The 20,887-nt window shown below is 42.7% G+C and overlaps 1 protein-coding gene across 2 annotated transcripts in view; it reads right to left on the reverse strand.

The window, feature by feature from the left end:
• LOC115477163 (dynein light chain 1, axonemal) overlaps positions 1-20,887 on the reverse strand; it is a 68,127-nt gene that overhangs the window by 37,828 nt on the left and 9,412 nt on the right. Inside the window, exons 2-3 of one of the 2 annotated variants that reach the window (XM_030213812.1) lie at positions 13,670-13,872; positions 11,773-12,672 (exon numbers count right to left, since the gene is read on the reverse strand). In XM_030213812.1, coding sequence (XP_030069672.1) covers positions 12,097-12,672; positions 13,670-13,872 — 779 coding nt within the window. In that variant the 3' untranslated portion in view covers positions 11,773-12,096. Of the gene's footprint in view, positions 1-11,772; positions 12,673-13,669; positions 13,873-20,887 lie in introns of those variants that run through there. The other variant, XM_030213811.1, reaches the window with a different exon arrangement.

A 20,887-nucleotide genomic window follows, 5' to 3' on the forward strand; every position in this document is an offset into this window, starting at 1 on the left:
TTACATTGATTATACAAACATATTTAGTTTACAGTGCAGCTAGCCTTTGTGTTCTCAGTAAGAGTTAATTTTGAGTGTTTTTACCTCCTTTTTGATGTCCCAACAGTACACAGAACCAGGGCCGTGCCTAGGGTCTCTGGCGCCCCCCTGCAGTTGGCCCCGCCGGCACGCCCCCCCCCCCGAAAACGATTGCTACACTACCCGCCCTCTTCTCCCCAGATCCTTTTCCTTTTTGTTTAGTGTCTTCTTCCCTTCTTCCCTTGTTTAGCGTCTTCTTCCCTTCGCTCAGTGTCCAGCCTTCTTCTGACGTCATTTCTGACGTCAGAAGAAGGCGGAACCGAGCAAAGGGAAGAGACTGACATGTAGGGGCGGGGGAGCGCCGCCTCCTCACTAACGCTACGCTGCAACGCACTGGAGAGGTAAATTTAAACAAAAAAAAAAAAGGACAAGGATCTGGGGAGAAGAGGGCGGGTAGTGTAGCGATCGTTTTCGTGGGGGGGGGGGGGGTGCGCCGGCGGGGCCAACTGCAGGGGGGCGCCAGAGACCCTAGGCGTTCCAACACTTGAAGCATGCAACGGACATTATCCATGGCCTCACGATGAGGAATAAAGCCCGTCTGATCCAGATGGATTAAGTCAAGCACCGCTTTAGCAAGGCGATTAGTCAAAACCTTAGCCAAAATTTTAACATCAGAGTTCAATATTGAAATGGGACAATAAGAAGCACAATCAGTCTTATCCTTCCCAGGTTTTGGAATAACTGCGACCCAGGCTTCCATCAAAGAGGGGGGAAACTCATTTCCAACTAAAATCTCTTTAAGGAGCTCCATCAATATAGGTGCCAATTCACCCTGAAATGTTTTATAAAAGTCATTGGGCAGCCCATCCAGACCAGGAGATCTTCCAATTGGAAGTGCTTTAATAACCTTAGAGACCTCATCAACTGAAACCGGATCATCTAGAGCATCCTGTTGCTTGACTGTAAGTGTAGGGAAACAACATGTCGATAGAAAATTATTAATTGCTTCAGGCGTAGTAGAGGTGTCATGTGTATAGAGTTTGATAAAATGACTGAAATTTTTGACGGACCCGCAAGGATGATGTCACAAACTTTCCAATACCATCCCCCACCTTAAGAATAGTGCGGTCTACCCGGCGTTGACGCAACGTAACCACCAAGGCCCTACTTGGTTTATTACTATACACATATTGAGAGTGTCGCTGTTGAGCATAAAAGAATTGTAACTGATCAGAATATAGCTGATCTAATTTCAAACGAAGTGCTTGAATTTCCTGCAGGGTAGCAACCGAATGAGAAGATTTGTGACTTTCAGACAAGTGAGTCAATTGAGATAGGCACTTTGCTACCTCAGCCCTTTGCTGCCTGGCACGGAAACTAGCTTTTTGGAGAAAGAAACCTCTAGAGATAGCCTTGTGCATCCAAAACAACACCCATAGATGTTCCCGAGTTTAAATTAAGTTCAAGATACTCCTGCAAGAGGTTTCTATAACCAGCCAAAATCTCGTCCTCTTTTAGCAAGGTAGTATTCATTGTTCACTTCCTCTCCTTATCCTCCTCACGTAGAGAGGGAAGCTGGACCCAAACAGGAGCATGGTCCAATAAAGTAAAAGTTCCAGTATCTGAAATCCATCCAGCATGCGTCAGAGAGATATCAACGAAAAGATAATCAATGCGAGAATGAGTATTGTGAGAGAGCGAATAAAACGAATAATCACAAACCCCGGATGAGATACACGCCAAACATCAGAGATGCTAAGATCTCGAACAAACCTATTTAAAGCTTGGGAAACTTGGCCTATGAGCTATCAGACAAGAACATGGATCTATTACTGGGTAAGGCATACGCAGTGGGGAAAAAATGTATACTGAGGCATTGGATGCAAGAGGAATCACCCACCATCTTGTTTTGGAGGAATAAATTTCATGAGTTGATGTTATGGGAGGCTAGAGCGGCACGCAGCACCCCAAAGAAAAGAAAAGCCTTTATTTCAATTTGGAACAGATATTTACACAGTATCTCACATAAAGCAAGAAGCGCAGTGCTCAATAATCTGCCCCTATTATAAGAGGAGCACAGTGCCAAAAGACGCAAGACCAATATTTTACACTCTGGTAATAATAGCATGTGCAGAGGTAACTAACCATGATGTGTAGAGAACATTTCATGCGAGTAGAGGGGGAGGGAGGTTGGGGGGGAGAGGGTATAGGAGTGGGAAGGGTAATGTTCAATGCATAATAGAGGGACATGAGTATTATTAGATAGAACAATCCTTTGAAGGAGCACATCAAGAGGACCCGCCAGTAAATACTGTTGGGATAATATACTGAGTAAAACACGAGTTATAAATATTGGAGTTTCATATAAAAGTTTATTGTTAATAGTTATGCAACTGCACAGTAATTATACATGTACGCATTATAAATATAGGAGAAGACAAGAAGGAAGGGAGAGGGGAGAAAAATTTGGAAAACATTGATGATGAACGTTTCAGGTTTAGTAATGTGTACTAGACTTCGCTGTTATACGATTTATATTGACTGAGATAGAATTGTATACCATGTGACCTCATCAATAAAAAATTGTTGAAACATAAAAGCTTGGGAAACTTGAACATCTGGACCGGAAGGTGGGCCCAACCTATCCAACGCAGGGTGCTGTGTGGCATTGAAATCCCCCCCCCACCACCACCACTATCAATTTGCCATTGGGACAAGATGTGAAGCGTCCTATCAGCTTATTCAAAACCCCCCCTTGGGCTTCATTGGGAGCATATATTGAAGCTAAAGTAAAGGCCAAGTCATCTATCCTGAGACTCAAAAGCAAGAATCGCCCATCTTTATCACGCTGAATTTTAACTACCTGTGTCTGCAAGGAGGAGTGCAGCAAAATTACTATCCCCCGCTTCTTAGAACCATCAATTGCCGAGGAGCAGAAAACAGAGGGATATTGAGGATGAGAGAACAATTTTTCATGGTTCCTTCTCAAATGAGTTTCCTGAAGAAACACCACATGTGGTTTAAAGTGCAACAATTCCTTAAAACATTTTTGGCGCTTTTGAAGAGAGTTCAGGCCTTTCATATTGTAAGTCAAAAATTTTTAATCCTTACTCCTATCAGACACATGACAGGCAGCTGTGCAGAGTGTACATAGGCACATGGGAACCCCTCAAGATTAAAGCAAATTTAAAGACATCCCCCTCACATAATCCCTTGAAAACTCCCCCCCCCCCCAGCATCCCCCCAGTCACAACACCTCCCACACTCACACACGCACCAGACAGCACCTCACAGCACTGAATGGGAAATCAGGAGAAAGTAACTACCAGACCAAATGGACCCCCCCCCAACTTCACACACATCCTCCACATTCGCACCCCACCCAAGCCTTTATCACTTGGTAGAAATACATCCACGCACCACTCATTCACCGCAGTTAGCATGTTCTCCATGCACAACTACACAATTATCGAAAGGCAATAAAACAAACAGTCATCAAAGAGCTCGCAATAAGCTCGCAAGCAAAACAGTAATGATTGGAGTCTAAGAAGAGTCAAGTATGGGCCAATTATTTCTTAGCCTTCTGAGCAACTCTCTTCCACTTTTGTAACTTGTCCCTCGTTGAGGGAGCCAGATCAGTTGGCGGGACAGCAGATGAAGTTAGGCCAGCCTCATGAAGAATCTTCCAAGTCTCCGGAACGCTGCGAAGCCTGCTCTGCTTTCCCTTGATTATAAAACATAGAGCAAAAGGAAAAGCCCATCTGTATGCAATCTTCTCTTTGATTAAGATCTCCAGCACTGGCTTTATAGCGCGTCTCTGAGCTAATGTGAACAAGGAAAGGTCCCGATAGACTGACACTTTTAGCTTCATTATAATCCACAGATGATAGTTGACAAGCACGCACCAACAAGCTCTCCTTAAAAGCAAATGAAGAAAATCTCACTATAATGCCCCTGGGTCTATTATCCAGTGTCTTCCCCAAGGCTCTATGCGCCCGGTCTATTTCCACTCCACCTGAAACAAGAGTGTCGCCCATGATGTTTACACATAGTAAACGCACTATGGCGGGAACATCTTCCACGTTACCATTCTCTGGCACCCCACGGAAACGGAGATTGTGCCTGCTTCCCCGATTCTCAAGATCATCAACTTTGTAATGAAGCTCCTCAGTTTGCTCCAACAACTAAGAAAATCGAAGTCCACAACTGCCGCTCGCTCAGCCTGCTCGTCAGCCCGCTCTTTCAAAACCTCCACCCTGCCCCCAAGCTTGCACAAATCCAGACTGATGGCGTCCATGTGCTCCAAGATTTCGACCTTAGAGGCCTTAATATCTGCACGGATCTCCTCGAGGCATTTGGCTAATTCCTTCGGGAAGCTTTCTTGGGGAGACAATGACGCAGGGCCGCGTGGGAGGAGGCTGAGTCCGACTCCGACGAGCGACCAGGAACAGGAGATGCATGGCGTGATAGGCCCTTAGCCAGCTGTCTCACTGAGTGGCGCTCACCCTCCTTATGCTGCGACGAAGAAAGCTTACTCATGGCTACCAAGAACTCACCACGAACCTTCTCAGGTAAGTAGAGACGGATAAGTAAGTAGATGTCGGTGGATGAAGCAATTAAAAGCTTGGTAGTGCAGGCTCTCAGGCGTCCATTCAGCCCCGTGACATCCACTGATGTTGCATTTTTACTGATTTAGTTATATGTTTTATACAGTAATACTTGTGACCCCTGAGGCAGGTGGCTGTGCCCACCGAAAACACAGCCTGTGTTGGGTCTAATTTCACTGGTGCTTTCAATAAAGATTTGAAGACCTCATCTCCACGGCTAATCATCATTTGTTTCATCCTCTCTACTCTGAGGACTACTGTTGCACAGACTTAACAAAAATGTTTTTATCATCTGAAATTAAATTCATTTTATGTTTAAACAGTTTTTATTGAACAAAAAAAAAATAAATGATTCCATACATTACATTACACATATAAATTGTTCAAGTTTTTACCCCCCCAATACATTTTATCCCCTCTCCCCACCATTTTTTTTTTTTTGAGTAATCATAGTCAGACAAATACCAACCATTGCCGTACCATTAGAACGAAGCCTTTACTAGGTCGACAAATAGCAGTTACTTTAACACGGGAAGGTCCAGTCTTTTGACCCTCCCCATCAAGTCCTACCATGAGACTGCCCAAATCAATTGTTATCAGTCTGACACTCACTTATACCGAGACATTCATTAAATTCATTTTAAATATTCTCAAAATATCATCTTTAGCTATAGCCCAGAAAATCTGAATCTTGGGTATGACTACCGCATATGGGGAAAGGGAGCCCACTTCTCCACAACCAAGGACGTGCTATGGACGTAATCTATTTAGATTTCAGCAAAGCTTTCGACACGGTTCCCCACAGGAGGCTCTTGAATAAACTAGATGGGCTGAAGATAGGACCCGAAGTGGTGAACTGGATTAGGAACTGGTTGACGGGCAGACGCCAGAGGGTGGTGGTGAATGGAGTTTGCTCGGAGGAGGGAAAGGTGAGTAGTGGAGTGCCTCAGGGATCGGTGCTGGGGCCTATTCTGTTCAATATATTTGTGAGTGACATTGCCGAAGGGTTACGAGGTAAAGTTTGCCTTTTTGCGGATGACACCAAGATTTGCAACAGAGTGGACACCCCGGAGGGAGTGGAAAACATGAAAAAAGATCTGAAGAAGCTAGAAGAATGATCTAAGGTTTGGCAATTAAAATTCAATGCGAAGAAATGCAAAGTGATGCACTTAGGGAGTAGAAATCCAAGGGAGACGTATGTGTTAGGCGGGGAGAGTCTTATTGGCACGGACGGGGAGAGGGATCTTGGGGTGATAGTATCCGAGGACCTGAAGGCGACGAAACAGTGTGACAAGGCGGTGGCCGTAGCTAGAAGATTGCTAGGCTGTATAGGGAGAGGTGTGACCAGCAGAAGAAGGGAGGTTTTAATGCCCCTGTATAAGACGTTGGTGAGGCCCCACCTGGAGTACTGTGTTCAGTTTTGGAGGCCGTACCTTGCGAAGGATGACAAAAAAATGGAAGCGGTGCAAAGAAAAGCTACGAGGATGGTATGGGATTTGCGTTCCAAAACGTATGAAGAGAGACTTGCTGACCTGAACATGTATACCCTGGAGGAAAGGAGGAACAGGGGTGATATGATACAGACGTTCAAATATTTGAAAGGTATTAATCCGCAAATGAATCTTTTCCGGAGATGGGAAGGCGGTAGAACGAGAGGACATGAAATGAGATTGAAGGGGGGCAGACTCAGAAAAGATGTCAGGAAGTATTTTTTCACGGAGAGGGTGGTGGATGCTTGGAATGCCCTCCCGCGGGAGGTGGTGGCGATGAAAACAGTAACGGAATTCAAACATGCATGGGATGTGCATAAAGGAATCCTATGCAGAAGGAATGGATCCTCAGAAGCTTAGCTACAATTGGGTGGCAGAGCAGGTGGGGGGAAGAGGGGTTGGTGGTTGGGAGGCGAGGATAGGGGAGGGCAGACTTTTATACGGTCTGTGCCACAGCCGGTGATGGAAGGCGGGACAGGTGGTTGGGAGGCAGGAAAAACTGCTGGGCAGACTTATACGGTCTGTGCCCTGAGAAAGACAGGTACAAATCAAGGTAAGGTATACACATGAGTTTATCTTGGGCAGACTGGATGGACCGTGCAGGTCTTTTTCTGCCGTCATCTATTATGTTACTATGTTACTAACCCATCCAACACTCAACAACAGCATTAGGAAACATTCTTTGGAGTTTCATAGGAGTCAAATACCATCTGTAAATAATTACTAAATTCCAGCTGGTCCCATTTTACAAATCCTTTCCCCTTTAATCCAATTATGGTGGATACTCTCGATTAAGAGGGACCAACTAATCAACTCCTCTGCTTTCTTTCCCACTCTCACTCAGATTCTAGAAGTACACTTAGTAAATGAATTTACAATTCTTACTCCATTAATACTGTTCTGCGATAGCCAAAGATAATGCTGAATGGACAGATCTTGAGGAATGGTACAAAGTGGAGCAAGACTCTCTCTTGCATTGTACATTCTCTTGCTCATCCAATATGTAACACAATAATACTGCCAAATATCACAGATTCTCTGGCCCTCCTTCATTTCTCTATTCTGGTTGAGTTTTTCACTTTTTCATATTTTGCAATCATCTTAATGGTTTTACTTTTTCTACCCAAATATATTCTTCCAGCATATTATGTCCCATTATACATTTTACTAACATCACGTTTTTTGTATAGCAGGAATATTTTATATTTTTTATGTGCTATTATTTCACAATTACAAATGAGTTCTATTTATTGTTCTATCTGTTTACAAACCATTAATTTTAGTGTAAAGGCATGTTAACAAAAATTGTATCCCCTTTCACATTACTGTTCAAATTTATAAACCATTGTGGTTTATCACCCATTTTCTAAATGTTAAGGTAGTTTTATTAGATATTTTCACCTCCTTTCTTTACTACTATTTGATCTCGCAAGAGGAATGTAAAAAATTACAAGAGAACCTTACGAGACTGGGAGACTGGGCATTTAAATGGCAGATGACGTCTAATACAAGCAAGTGCAAAGTGATGCCCGAATTATATCTACGTTATGCAAGATTCCACATTAGGAGTCACCGACCAGGAAAGGGATCTAGGCGTCATCGTTGGGGGGCAGTGTGGGGCAGTGGCTAAGAAAGCAAACAGAACGTTAGGTATTATTTGGAAAGGAATGGAAAACAAAAATGAGGATGTTATAATGCCTTTGTATCGCTACATGGTGCGACCGCACCTCAAATACTGTGTGGAATTCTGGTCGCCACATCTCAAAAAAGATATAGTGGAATTAGAAAAGGTACAGAGAAGGGCGATTAAAATGGTAAAGGGGATGGGACGAATTCCTTATGAGGAAAGGCTAAAGCGGCTAGGACTCTTCAGCTTAGAGAAAAGACGGCTGAGAGGAGATATGATAGAGGTCTATAAAATAATGAGTGGAACAGGTAGATGTGAATCAATGTTTACTCTTTCCAAAAATACTAGGATTAGGGGGTACGCAATGAAGCTACAAGGTAGTAAATTTAAAACTAATCAAGAGAAAATCTTTCACTCAACATGTAATTAAACTCTGGAATTCGTTGCCAGAGAATGTAGTAAAAATAGCTAGCTTAGCGGGGTTTAAAAAACGTTTGGCTCTCTTCCTAAAAGAAAAGTCCATACACTATTATTAAAATGGACTTGGGGAAAATCCACTGCTTATTTCTAGGATAAGAAGCATAAAATGTATTGTACTGTTTTGGAATCTTGCCTGGTACTTGTGACCTGGATTGGCCACTGTTGGAAACAGGATGCTGGGCTTGATGGACCTTCGGTCTGTCCCAGTATGTACTTATGATATGTTTACAGTGTTACCTTTTCCTTGGTAGGCCTATGTTGTGTGACTCTTGGAAGTAAGTGCTATGACGGCATAGTAGATTTGCTCCTATTTGTTTTAAAAGTATTTCCATGTAATTTCATTGAGTATCCCCTGGTCTTTGTATTTTTTGAAAGAGTGATAAATAAATTCACTTTTACCCATTCTACAACACTCAGAATTTTATGGACCTCAATCATATCAACCCTCAGCCATCTCATTTCCAAGCTGAAGAGCCCTAATCTCTTTAGCCTTTCTTCATATGGGAGGAGTTCCATCCTCTTTATCATTTTGGTTGAGGGATATGTGCCATTGCAGTAATTATTTTGCAGGATACTATGATGTGTGTTGAGAGGCTGACCAGACTCAAGACTACTGTAATGGCAAAGTTTACGTTATGGAATAATGCAACTTTATTTAAATATGTTAGTGTTTCCAAGGTTTTAATAAATGTGTATGTGGTTTATGTTGATGCAGGACAAACTGTTTACTTAGAAAGCTGTTATCAAGTGCACTCTAAGACATCATTTAGGCGTATACCAAGCACTACTCACACCTATATGCCTGGTGCCCCCATGCCCCATATTAACTCTACACCCCCCCCCCCCCCCAAAAAAAAAAAAATAAAAAAAAAGTGTCACATGTAGCTAAGGCCCTGGTTTATAACATTAAAAATAATAAAAAAAATTGAAAAATACTTTTTGCTACAACTTTTTTGATTAAGGAGGTATTTTTGGAGCCGATGATGAAGAGTAGCCTAGTGGTTAGTGCAGTGGACTTTGATCCTAGGGAACTGAGTTCAATTCCCACTGCAGCTCCTTGTGACTCTGGGCAAGTCACTTAACCCTCCATTGCCCCAGGTACAAAAATAAGTACCTGTATATATGTAAACCGCTTTAAATGTAGTTGCAAAATACCACAGAAAGGCGGCATATCAAGTCCCATTCCCCCTTTCCCTTTACTAAAAATAAATACATAGTTGCTCTTTATGCACAATAGTTAAGAGAATTATGTTTTGTTGTGTCAGTGTTTCAAGTAGCTAATATTTTAGCCAGCATTTTTAATGTTCACAATCAACAGGGATATTAGTCTATATGCTCCACAGCTCACACTATGCTTACCATCTTTGTATATTGGTAAAAGCCCTGCCGTTTTCAAAGGGGACAGCAGTTGTGTGTTAGTAAGAGTGCACTAAATAACCTAGACAAGGGACTATGGCAATGGTTCCCAAACATGGTCCCGGAGGCATCCCAGTCAGTCAGGTTTTCAGTATACCCACAATGAATATTAATAAGAGAGATTTGCATGCAGTGGAGGCAGTGCAAGCAAATTTCTCTCATGAATATTCATTGTGGGTATCAGGGGCGTATCTGCGTGGGGCCACAGGGGCCTGGGCCCCCGCAGATTTCGCCCTGGCCCCCCTCCCCGCCGTCAACCCTCCCCCGCTGCTTACTTTTGCTGGCGCCGAGGTCCGACCCGCAATCTCCGTTTTTCGTCTTCCTCCGTGGCCATGCTTCCAGGAAGTAACGCTGCAGTGCTGATTCGTTGAATCCAGTTCGGCGTCTGACGTCAGACGTCGAACTGGGGTCAACGAATCAGCACTGCAGCGTTACTTCCTGGAAGCATGGCCACGGAGGAAGACGAAAAACGGAGACTGCAGGTCGGGACCTCGGCGCCAGCAAAAGTAAGCAGCGGGGGAGGGTTGACGGCGGGGAGGGGGTGGAGAGAGGCGGCGGCGGCGGGGGGGGGGGAGGGAGGCAAAAATGTGCCCCCCCTCTCTGGCTCTGGCCCCCCCTACCGCCGGATTCCAGATACGCCCCTGGTGGGTATACTGTGATATTCCTCTTTACCAATTATGACACTTACAAAAACTGTGCAAAATTCTGCAATTCTGCTGCCCACTTTTTATGCAACGTCAAGAGATACAATCATGCTCGTCCTTTGCTGATCCAATTATATTGGCTACCAATTACATTCCATATTTGATTTAAGTTCTTCTGTATAGTTCATAAAGTACTTCATTTAGGGACACCGTTGTATCTATCAGCTCTGACAATTCCATACACTCTGAACTGTACACTTCGCTCCACAGATGCCCACCAGTTAGTCCTTCATCCATTTAAGAGAGATCAGTACGAATCAATAAGAAATTCAGCATTTTTTACATTTCACCAAAGCTATGAAATGATTGATCAATTCTAGTACATTTAGAACTTTCCTTTATTAAATTTAAAGCCTTTCTCAAGACACACTTTTTTTCAGCTTTCATTTGGAACATCCCTCACCTCAACAATGAAGAATAACCCTGTCAAATTATGTATACACAGTTCAAGTTCTTAGCACTGTTTTAACCTATGTGCGATACGACTATGGTCTTTCCTATTTTTATTGGCACTCTTTTCAGTTTAATCATATTTTATGTTTCTGTTCTTTTCTGAACCACCATGACCTGAATTCTAGAAACAGCAGTATATCAAATTTTAAAACAAACAAATAAATATAAACTCATCATACAGAGATGAAGGCTTTACAAATCCTTGTTGTCAAACCCCAGTGATTTCTTCCCTGGCAAGTCCTTAATAACCTGAATTCCCTCCATCCCCTTGTGATTTTAGCTTCTAATATCACACGTGTATCCAATTAATAATTGTCACATTCAAGTACATCTGAATGCCTACTTCCCTAATATCAGGATCCTACAGTTCTTGACAAAATGTAACAAATTGTTTTTTTAATCTCCTTGTCCCCATATAAGATCTTCCCACCTTCTTCCTTAATTTTTTGCCTTTGGGATATTCCTTCAATTGCATCCTGGCTCTTTCACTGAGAGAGAGAGAGATGTTATTGTCTCTTTCCAACTTCTCTATCTCCTCTAAGGTCTGCTCTCTGTCTCCCTTTCACTCCTCCCCTTCCTAGTTGACCAAACCAGGAATCTGCCTCTGACCACTGCCTTGAAGGGGGAAATGAAATGGGACTTTCTGTGGTTTTTGCAACTATATTCAAAGCGGTTTACATAGTATATACAGGTACTTATTTGTATCTAGGACAATGGAGGGTTAAGTGACTTGCCCAGAGTCACAGGGAGCTGCAGTGGGAATTGAACCCAGTTCCCCAGGATCAAAGTCCGTTGCATTAACCACTAGGCTACTCCTCCATTCCACTATCCCATGTCCAATCCCACCTTTCCATTATCATTATACTTTAAATACTTCTCTATATACGTTCTAACATCCTCCACCACTCTCTAATCCCCTAATAGGCTGTTGTTAATATGCCAGAAACTATTATCTTTTTTCCCTTGTAGGGAACACCCCTTTTCTGTATTTTAGCGCTGCTTCTCTCCATTATCATTTCATGCCACATTCAGATTCCCACACCAAATCTCTAGCTCACCAATTCACAGTAAGGCTTCCATATAGAAAGCTAAAACTAAACCAGACTTTTCCTGTGAATTATATGTTTAATCCAAGAAATACTATGTGTTTTCCCTGTTTATGGGGTCATTCTACCTCTCTGAAGCCCTTAGCTTTTCTGCTGTACTATTGATTAATAATCTGCTCAGCAATACTTTTCTCTTTGCTTTAGGATATCTGGCACAGCTGAATGCAAAGTATAGTCAGTCTCTCATCTTCCTCCTCATCTCAAGTGTATGTTAAAAAACTCCTGGATCTTCTGCCAAGAGTGCACTTGAGCATGGCCATGAGGTTGGATCTTACCTCCACCCAGAATAGGCACTCCCAGAACTCGATCTAAAGCTGACATACAAAATGGAGAATAAGGAGGGTCAATTCTGTGACCTGCCCCTGGGTAGCTCAGCAGTTCATAGTTCTTTTTCCCATGTTGCTGCAAGCGCTTAATGGCTATCTCAGCATACAAGGAGCTCTTCCAGTTCCGGTCGTCATCTCCCACAACAAATAGGATATGACCTTCTGCTTTCTCTATGGGGATGATGCTGCACTCATTAGCAGGATCCAAGGGGTCATCTAAGGCTTCAAAGATATCAAACACATTGGCCTCAGAAACAATGACCTGGCTCATGTCATAGCACAAGCCAGGAAGAGTTAGTTCACCATAATGCAGGTCTGCTGCAGTGTTAGAGCAGCAGCCGGAAATGCTGACAGCAGCAACCACTTCTGGTAGGAAGGTGACCATAGAGAGTGCAAGGTCCGCTCCTTTGCCTGAACCCACCACACCGACACCTTGACCCTTCACCTTCAATTAAGAGAAAAAAGGCGAGAGGAGAAAAAAAATGTTACTCTACAGATTTTACTGTCAAACAGCATGTGCCAAAATAATATTATTTTCTTCTAAAATGGTGAGTTGGAATATTCAAATATTAGCATAAGGTATTTGAGCACATCTCAGTCCCAACCTTCAACCTTTTTCTACTTTCTTCCCACTGTCTCATTTTATGTATCCTTCAAGTGTAAGTCATTTTGCTAATTTACTGCACTGACAGCTAGTTCAAACCTACAAAGTAAATGGGTTCAGCTGACACTTATTAGGCTAAATAAAATGTTTAAAGGTGCAAACAGAGGTTTATTCAGGTCCCTTGGACTACGTTTGCCAGAGTTTGCCTTTCCCTCTCTTGTCTCCTCCATCCTCAGACAATTCAGGGAAACCAATGATTATTTCAGCTCATTCGTAATCAGCACTGGGATTCTGGCACCATAAGCTTTCATTTTCAACTATCCAGGAAGCTTTTCTCTACACTTAACAGTGAACTCTGGATTGCACTGCACCCAGTGCTTAGCCAAAGAACTGGCTACAGAACACGGATGTGCCAATTATGATTTTACAGACTGCACTGGCATACAAGAATGACTTCTCTGCTACACAGGAATGAATTTTTGTGTGTGTTGATTATTCTTTGGGAGATTTCATAATACTTCACCAACATACCTCAACACTGGCCTGTACAGCCATCTTAGAGTGAAGAGGATTTCTCTAAGTTAATTAAATTCCTGGCTCTCTTACTATGTATTACATATGGAACTTAATCCTAATAACAAAAAGAACTACCTTCAAGTAAGTGAAAAGAAATTGCACAAGGGTAGTCTTTTGTTAATAAACTTTTTTGTGCTCCTACATGGCTGAGTCACCCATTCTCCCCTATAGCAAATACGAAAATAAGCCCCCTATTCCTCCACAAATGACTTTAAAGGGTTCCCATTTTGGAAGGACTAGATCTAAGGGGCTTTCTTATTACCTTTGGGTGGCGCTGGAGAAATCTTGCTGTTTGTTCAAAGTATTCCAGCTGGAAGTCCTTCATCGACACAGGTAGATCCTCAAAACCAAAATATGGCAAGGCCAAAGCAGCAAAACCCCGATTGGCAAGAAGACTTGATCGGAACTCCAGTAAACCCCCTTCATCTCCAAACATGTCAATCACACCAGGAAAGGGACCATCACCTGGAAATCAGTCAAAAAAATACTCATTGGAAGATTTCCCCCTAAAAGTACCAACAGCATTTAAACATTTGCAAATGACATTTAATAGTGCAAAATAGTGATATCCCAGGTTTAGAGCAATTAATTTCCTGAATTGGGGCATATTCTATACTACCAAAGAAGCATTTAAGCTTATTCCATCAAAATTCCACTAGACTGAAATACTCTCTACTTGCTTACAGCAATATCACCACCATAGAACCTCTACAGAAAAGGATTCATTAGAAAGGAATTATGTTGGCATTTTAGGGATTGTATGGATAAACGCTCCTTTCAATAGTTATCAAATCTATTTATGCAGCTCCTTGGGCCCCTGCATAAATAGTTCTAAGAGAGCATCCAGATCCTAGCATCAAGAAGAAAGCAAGCACAAATATGCAAAATTATTTTGTATTAAACACTGCCCTCCTTCTAATGCCAACACTACCATTTAGTGTTCCAAAGACTTCTACGGTCTATGCCCTGAAAATGGCAGATACAAATCAAGGTCAGGTATACACATAAAGTAGCACATATGAGTTTATCTTGTTGGGCAGACTGGATGGTCTTTCTCTGCCGTCATCTACTATGTTACTATATGATACAGACGTTCAAATATTTGAAAGGTATTAATCCACAAACGAACCTGTTCCGGAGATGGGAAGGCAGTAGAACTAGAGGACATGCAATGAGGTTGAAGGGGGGCAGACTCAAGAAAAATGTCAGGAAGTATTTTTTCACGGAGAGAGTGGTGGATGCTTGGAATGCCCTCCCGCGGGAGGTGGTGGAGATGAAAACGGTAACGGAATTCAAAAATGCGTGGTATAAACATAAAGGAATCATGTTTAGAAGGAATGGATCCTCAGAAGCTTAGCAGAAATTGGGAGGCGGGGCTAGTGGTTGGGAGGCGGGGCTGGTGGTTGGGAGGCGGGGCTAGTACTGGGCAGACTTCTACAGTCTGTGCCCTGAAAGTGGTAGATACAAATCAAGGTCAGGTATACATATAAAGTAGCACATATGAGCTTATGTTGCTGGGCAGACTGGATGGACAGTATAGGTCCTTTTCTGCCGTCACCTACTATGTTACTATGTAATTTAGCCTATTTTTCAAGCTTGCACTCTTGTTTCAGGACAGCTGATCCAAAAGTTGTTTATGTTGGAATACACTACACATCGATCAATAAATTTTGTAACCTGCACATCCACAAGTTACTTCTTCAGTTCCAGGGTTGGTACAGCGTGCTAATCATCCAGCTGTCCTCTGACCTTTAATGCAGACTGAGCATCGTTATAAAGCCCAATCAGAACCAGGAAAGAAACAGCTCCTAGTATCAGATAGTCCTCAGTCATGAAGGACAGCAGGGACAGAGCACTTGTACAATATACTAGTCCATTTCAATGTAGCCAGCTTCTGTGTCAATTATGTTGAAATGCTTGTTTAAAATTTTAAACAAACATGTGGAGGGGCATTTTCAATATGACGTTCAAATGGCAAAATAAACATGTACTGGAAATCGTTTAGAAACGTAAGTCCATAATGGAAGAAAGAGCTAAGTGTTTTCTGATATTCGAAAATTCACACAAAAAAAAAGTTAAGAGGACACACTACAAACGTCGTAGATGTTCGGAGATAAATGTATCTGCCAATCAAAAATTCACTACACAAAATGTACAACAGCGGTACTGGTTCCCTCATCAAGAAAATGTCCGCGGCATCGGCAGCACAGTCTCTCCGTGTGCAAAACATGCATATATTTATTTATTTGTTGTATTTGTATCCCACATTTTCCCACCTATTTGCAGGCTCAATGTGGCTTACAATATTCCGTATTGGCATTCGCCATTCCGGAGTAGACAAACAATTGGTGTTACATGAATACATGGATGGCAATATAGATTTAGCTTACATATACCTCCTGCACGTGGAGGAATATTCCTCAGTATGAACAGGTCTATCCAGGGCCGTGCTGATGCAGTAAGCGCGGCAGGGGGGCGCTACTGCCCTGCCGTCCTCAGCTCACTTGCAAAATCTTTCACCTGAACTTGTGATTCTCATATTTCCGCTGCCCTCCCCTTTATTTGAGCAGTATTAATTGAGGCAGGCACTCTCTTCAAGTTACATGAGAATACAACCAGATTGCTATTTATGCTTCAGTTTGGAGCTAGCTCCTCAGTCAGGGTGAGTTTCAGAGCTTGAAACAGCATTCAAATTAAAGAGAACCTGAAATTTTAAAAGTGCTAAAAATAATTTTTAAAAGTATTTGCCTTAAATCTAATTGCAGAATTCAGGTGCTGGGAGGCTGTACTTGGTTGTCATATGCTCAGATTTGTTTAAATCATATGCAAATTAGTCCGGTGTTTTTCACTAAACATTCCCATGAGTGTCTGTATGTTAATCTGCATTCAAATAGAGCTCTCTGATTGGATGATCAGCTTCTGTTAAGAAATCTGCCCGGGAAGTGAACAGAGTGAGAGCTGTCCTTTGCCAAGAGAGACATCCAGCTGTGACTTCCTGTGTTTGTTGACTGAAGTTATAAAAGAGTGCCTGATTGTGGTAAATGAGAAAATATAAGTGAAAAGAGATTGGTGGCGATTGAAGTTTCTCTAGTGAGAAAAGGATCTGAATATTTCAGGATTACTTGAAGTTTATGAAGAATAGAAAAGGGTGAATTTCAGTTTAAGAGTGTTTAAATCCTATAAGCTATGTTTAAATCTTTTTTATTAATGTACATCGACTTAAATTTAACATTTGTCAATATAGTGCATATAACCCAAAAACAGTCGAGCGACTATCTCAGAAATTAAACATAGTTGTAGATATTCTTGTCTTTTTCATTTACCCCCTTCCTCCCTCCCTGTGTCACATATCAATACTGTTATTCTTAAAAAGATAATGAACTTTACAACATAACTTGTCCTACCTATTTACTTTATCAAAAACCTCTCCCCCCCTTTCCCAACCTCCCTCCCACCTCCCCTCCCTCCCCAAACATCAACCCTCCCTCCCTCTCGTCTCTGTTTTAAGACTCTATAAGTTCAAGAGGTAACTCCTGGCCGGAGCTGACAAAGTATTCCAAAAGGGGGACCATATCTGTTGTAACTCTGCTCCTGCACTCGAGTTCATGTCCTTGATTCCTATTCGTTCAATCCGCATTAAGTGTATCATCTGTGTGCGCCATTGTGTCACTGTGGGATATTTGTGCATCAGCCATTCTTTCAGTATGACTTGTCTGGCGACCACCACAGCTTTATTAATGAAGTTTTTATATCCTTTTGGAATCGGGTGTCTAATTTTGAATTGACCAAATAATAACATTGGCTCACAGTCCCACTTCTTTCTCCATAGAGTGGATATATTCTGTACCATATCTGTCCAAAATTTTTGTATTCCTTTACAGGACCAAAACATGTGGCCCAATGTTGCGCCTTCTGATCTACATTTGGGGCATTCTCCCCATGGCGAAAGTCCCATATAGAAAGCTCTTCGGGGTGGTATATAAAGACGGAAAACAAATTTATATTGTTGCTCCCAGTGTCCCACCCAGATCGAGCGTTTGGGAATGGACAAGACAAATGCCTTAATTGTTTCAGTTGTTATGTTAACTTTCAAGTCTTGTAGCCAGTCCGCTTCCAATTTTTTATAGTTTGGTTCTGGCATTGTATCTCTGATGTGTTTATGATAAAAGGATAAAGGCACTTTCTGTTGCGATTGCAGCGAAAGGGCTGCCGAGAGTTCTTCCTGGACATCCTCTGCCAAATGCTCCCAATGTAATGATGTCACATAGTGTTTTAATTGTGCATAATAAAAAAACTCTGTATCTGGCAATGCAAATTCCTCCTTCAAAACTGAGAAGGGTTTCATACGTCCCTCCTCTGTGACCACTTGCAATACATACTTTATTCCTTTTCTCTCCCATCTGCGAAAGACTGAGTGCTGTTGCCCTGGGATAAATGCCATATTATCACATATAGGGAGGAATGGGGTTACCTTTGGGGCAAATTTGTGCATATGACAGACCCATCTCCATGCTGCTCGGGCCGTCTGCACAATACCAGTTTCTCTCAATATGGCTGGGATACGGGCTCCTGTCCCATGCAAGTAATTACTAAAATGTACCCCCGGCGTTAGTTGCAATTCTAAATCTGTGTTGGAATATTCATGGGTGGACCTGAACCAATCATTTATGTGTCTCATGCCGCATGCCACATTGAAATATCTTATACTAAGCAATCCCAGCCCCCCATATTCCACCGGGATCTGCAGTGACTCTATTGAAAGGCGTGCCCTCTTTCCCTGCCACAGGAATCCTGTATCAATGCGTTTAATTTTTTCTCATCTGACCTTCTTAAATATACTGGTATTGTCTGTAAGACATACAGCCATCTAGGAATAACCACCATATTATATAATGCGATTCTTCCCCTCAGAGAGAGTGGCAATGAAGCCCAAGTTGCAAGACTTAACTCTGTGTCTTTGACCATTCTACGTATATTGTGTTCATATAGTTTTGTGAGGTCTGAAGGAATGTGCACTCCTAAGTATTTAATTGTTTCTGTTGCCTTTTGCAGTGGCATAGTCCCGCCCACAACTGATGGTGTTTCTGGGCCTAGTGTGAGAACATAGGACTTAGCTTTATTTAATTTGAACCCCGATAACTGGCCATATTGATCTATGTTTTCCAACAGCACTTCTAATGATTGATCTGGATTTGTTAGAGTTATCATCAGATCATCTGCATAGGCTAAGATTTTCACCTCTTGATTTGCTACTTTTACCCCCTCAATTTTCTTTACAGCTTTCACCACTCTTAACAGCGGCTCCAGCGCCAATATAAAGAGCAAGGGCGACAGCGGGCAACCTTGCCGTGTTCCTTTCTCGATTGTAAATTCCTCTTCACTGATCCCATTCACTATCACCCTCGCCCTTGGGTTGTAGTATAGAGCCTTCACGGCCTGTACAAACCAGCCCTGTATACCCATACTTTCTAAAGTTGAGAATAAGAAGTCCCACCTCACAAGGTCAAATGCCTTTTCTGCATCCAAACTAATCACCATAGCAGACTCTCCCATATTGTGACAGGAGGCTATTGCAAGCAGTAACTTCCTAACATTATGTGTTGCCTGCCGCCTCCGCACAAACCCCACCTGTTCTGGGCCTACTAGCATGGGCAGCCACCGGGCCAATCTCTCAGCCAGAATCTTAGCTAGCAACTTCACGTCTAAATTTAGCAGTGAAATTGGCCTGTAAGAGCCCACTTCATCAGCCGGTTTACCGGGTTTGGGAATCATAGTGATAAGCGCCGTATTTGTATGCAAGGGAAATTCCCCGGTGTTTACTATCTCTTCTTGATATTCCAAAAGTGATGCCAGCGCGTCTGGGGGTAACATTTTGTAGTATTCCCCAGAATACCCATCTGGGCCTGGTGCTAAGTATCGTTTTAGGGATTTCACCGCCTTCTGCAGCTCCAACAATGTTATTGGACTGTTTAACCCATCTAATCCTTCTTGGGGTATCTGATCTAATCCTGCCTTTTTGAGGTACTCAGAGAGATGTTTGTTCACCGGCCCCTGCTCCACCGAGTATAGCTTGGCAAAGTATTCAGTGAACATCCTCCCGATTCCTTTCCTATCTGTAATCATGTTCCCGCGCGTGTCCTTTAGTGCCGCTACTGATCTAGGCCCCCCCCAGTTTTTAACAAGCCGTGCTAATAGCCTCCCTGGTCGGTTCCCGAATCTCTGCAACTTATATTTGTAATACAGTGCAGATTTGTTCTCTCTCTCATGTATAAGTGAATTAAGTGCCACTTGCGCAGCTTTCAAGTTTTCTAGCGTTACTTGGGTCGGGTGCTGTATATGCTTTTGTTTGGCTCTCTTCATTTGCTCCTCCAAATTTAGTATGGCTTGTGCCCCTATCTTCCGCTTACGGCTACAAAAGGCGATGATCTCCCCCCTTAGTACTGCCTTCGAGGCGGACCAAAACAGTGTGGGTTGGCTATGTGCATGTACTTTATTATTCTCTGCATAGTCCTCCCATTTCTCTTTTAAATGCTTTTGAAATTGGGGGTCTGTGGCCAGATGAGCTGGGAAGCGCCATCCCCTCCCTCCCCTCTCGCTGGCCAGTACTTCCAAGTCTATCCATATTAACGCATGGTCAGAAATCACCTCTGGACCAATAATTGCAGTTCTTACCTGAGGGAACATTGTGCGTTCTACTAAAATGTAATCTAGTCGGGCTAAAGTGCCATGAGCTCTAGACCTATGCGTAAAATCCTTTTCCCCAGGATGCAATGTTCTCCAAACATCTATGAGATTAAGAGCCTGAGAGAGGGCCCGAAACTCCTGAACTCTATTTCCCGCATAATGTTGGGATGTGGGGTTCGTGCAGTCAATCTCGGGATCTGCTACCATATTAAGGTCTCCCATTATAATCATTTGCTTATTGTGATTCCCCAAACAGTGACCTATAATTGTTTTATAAAACTGTGGGTCATGTGTCGTTGGCCCATAAATTCCCACCAGGAGGAACTCAATGCCTTGCAACCACACCTGTAGCATTATGTAGTTTCCTTGCACCCCTTTAGCCAGCATTTGAGCTTTATAATTTAGCCCCTTCCTGAACAATACCGCCACTCCCCCTCTCCTGCCTTGTGGAGTCGCCGCAAAGCTCTCCCCCACCCAGGATCTCTTTAATTTAGCATGTTCTACCTCTGTGAGTCGGGTTTCTTGTAGGCACACTATGTCTGCTTTGTGTCGCTTTAATTCTGTCAATATTTTAGATCTTTTTATGGGGGAACTAATGCCCCCCACATTCCAAGACACTAATCTGACCGGCATAATGCTGCTTGTTGAATATAAAGTGGATTGCCACCCTCTCTGGGTTTCCTGTTTAATTTGCTCTCAGCCCTACCCAGGGTTTTTATCACTTGGGCCATTCTATGTAGTATCATGATCTTTACTGTTCTCTTAATCCCACACTGCCACCTCAGTCTTTCGCTTT

This window comes from Microcaecilia unicolor, chromosome 9, assembly GCF_901765095.1.
Source record: "Microcaecilia unicolor chromosome 9, aMicUni1.1, whole genome shotgun sequence".
In the NCBI taxonomy this organism is placed as follows: domain Eukaryota; kingdom Metazoa; phylum Chordata; class Amphibia; order Gymnophiona; family Siphonopidae; genus Microcaecilia; species Microcaecilia unicolor.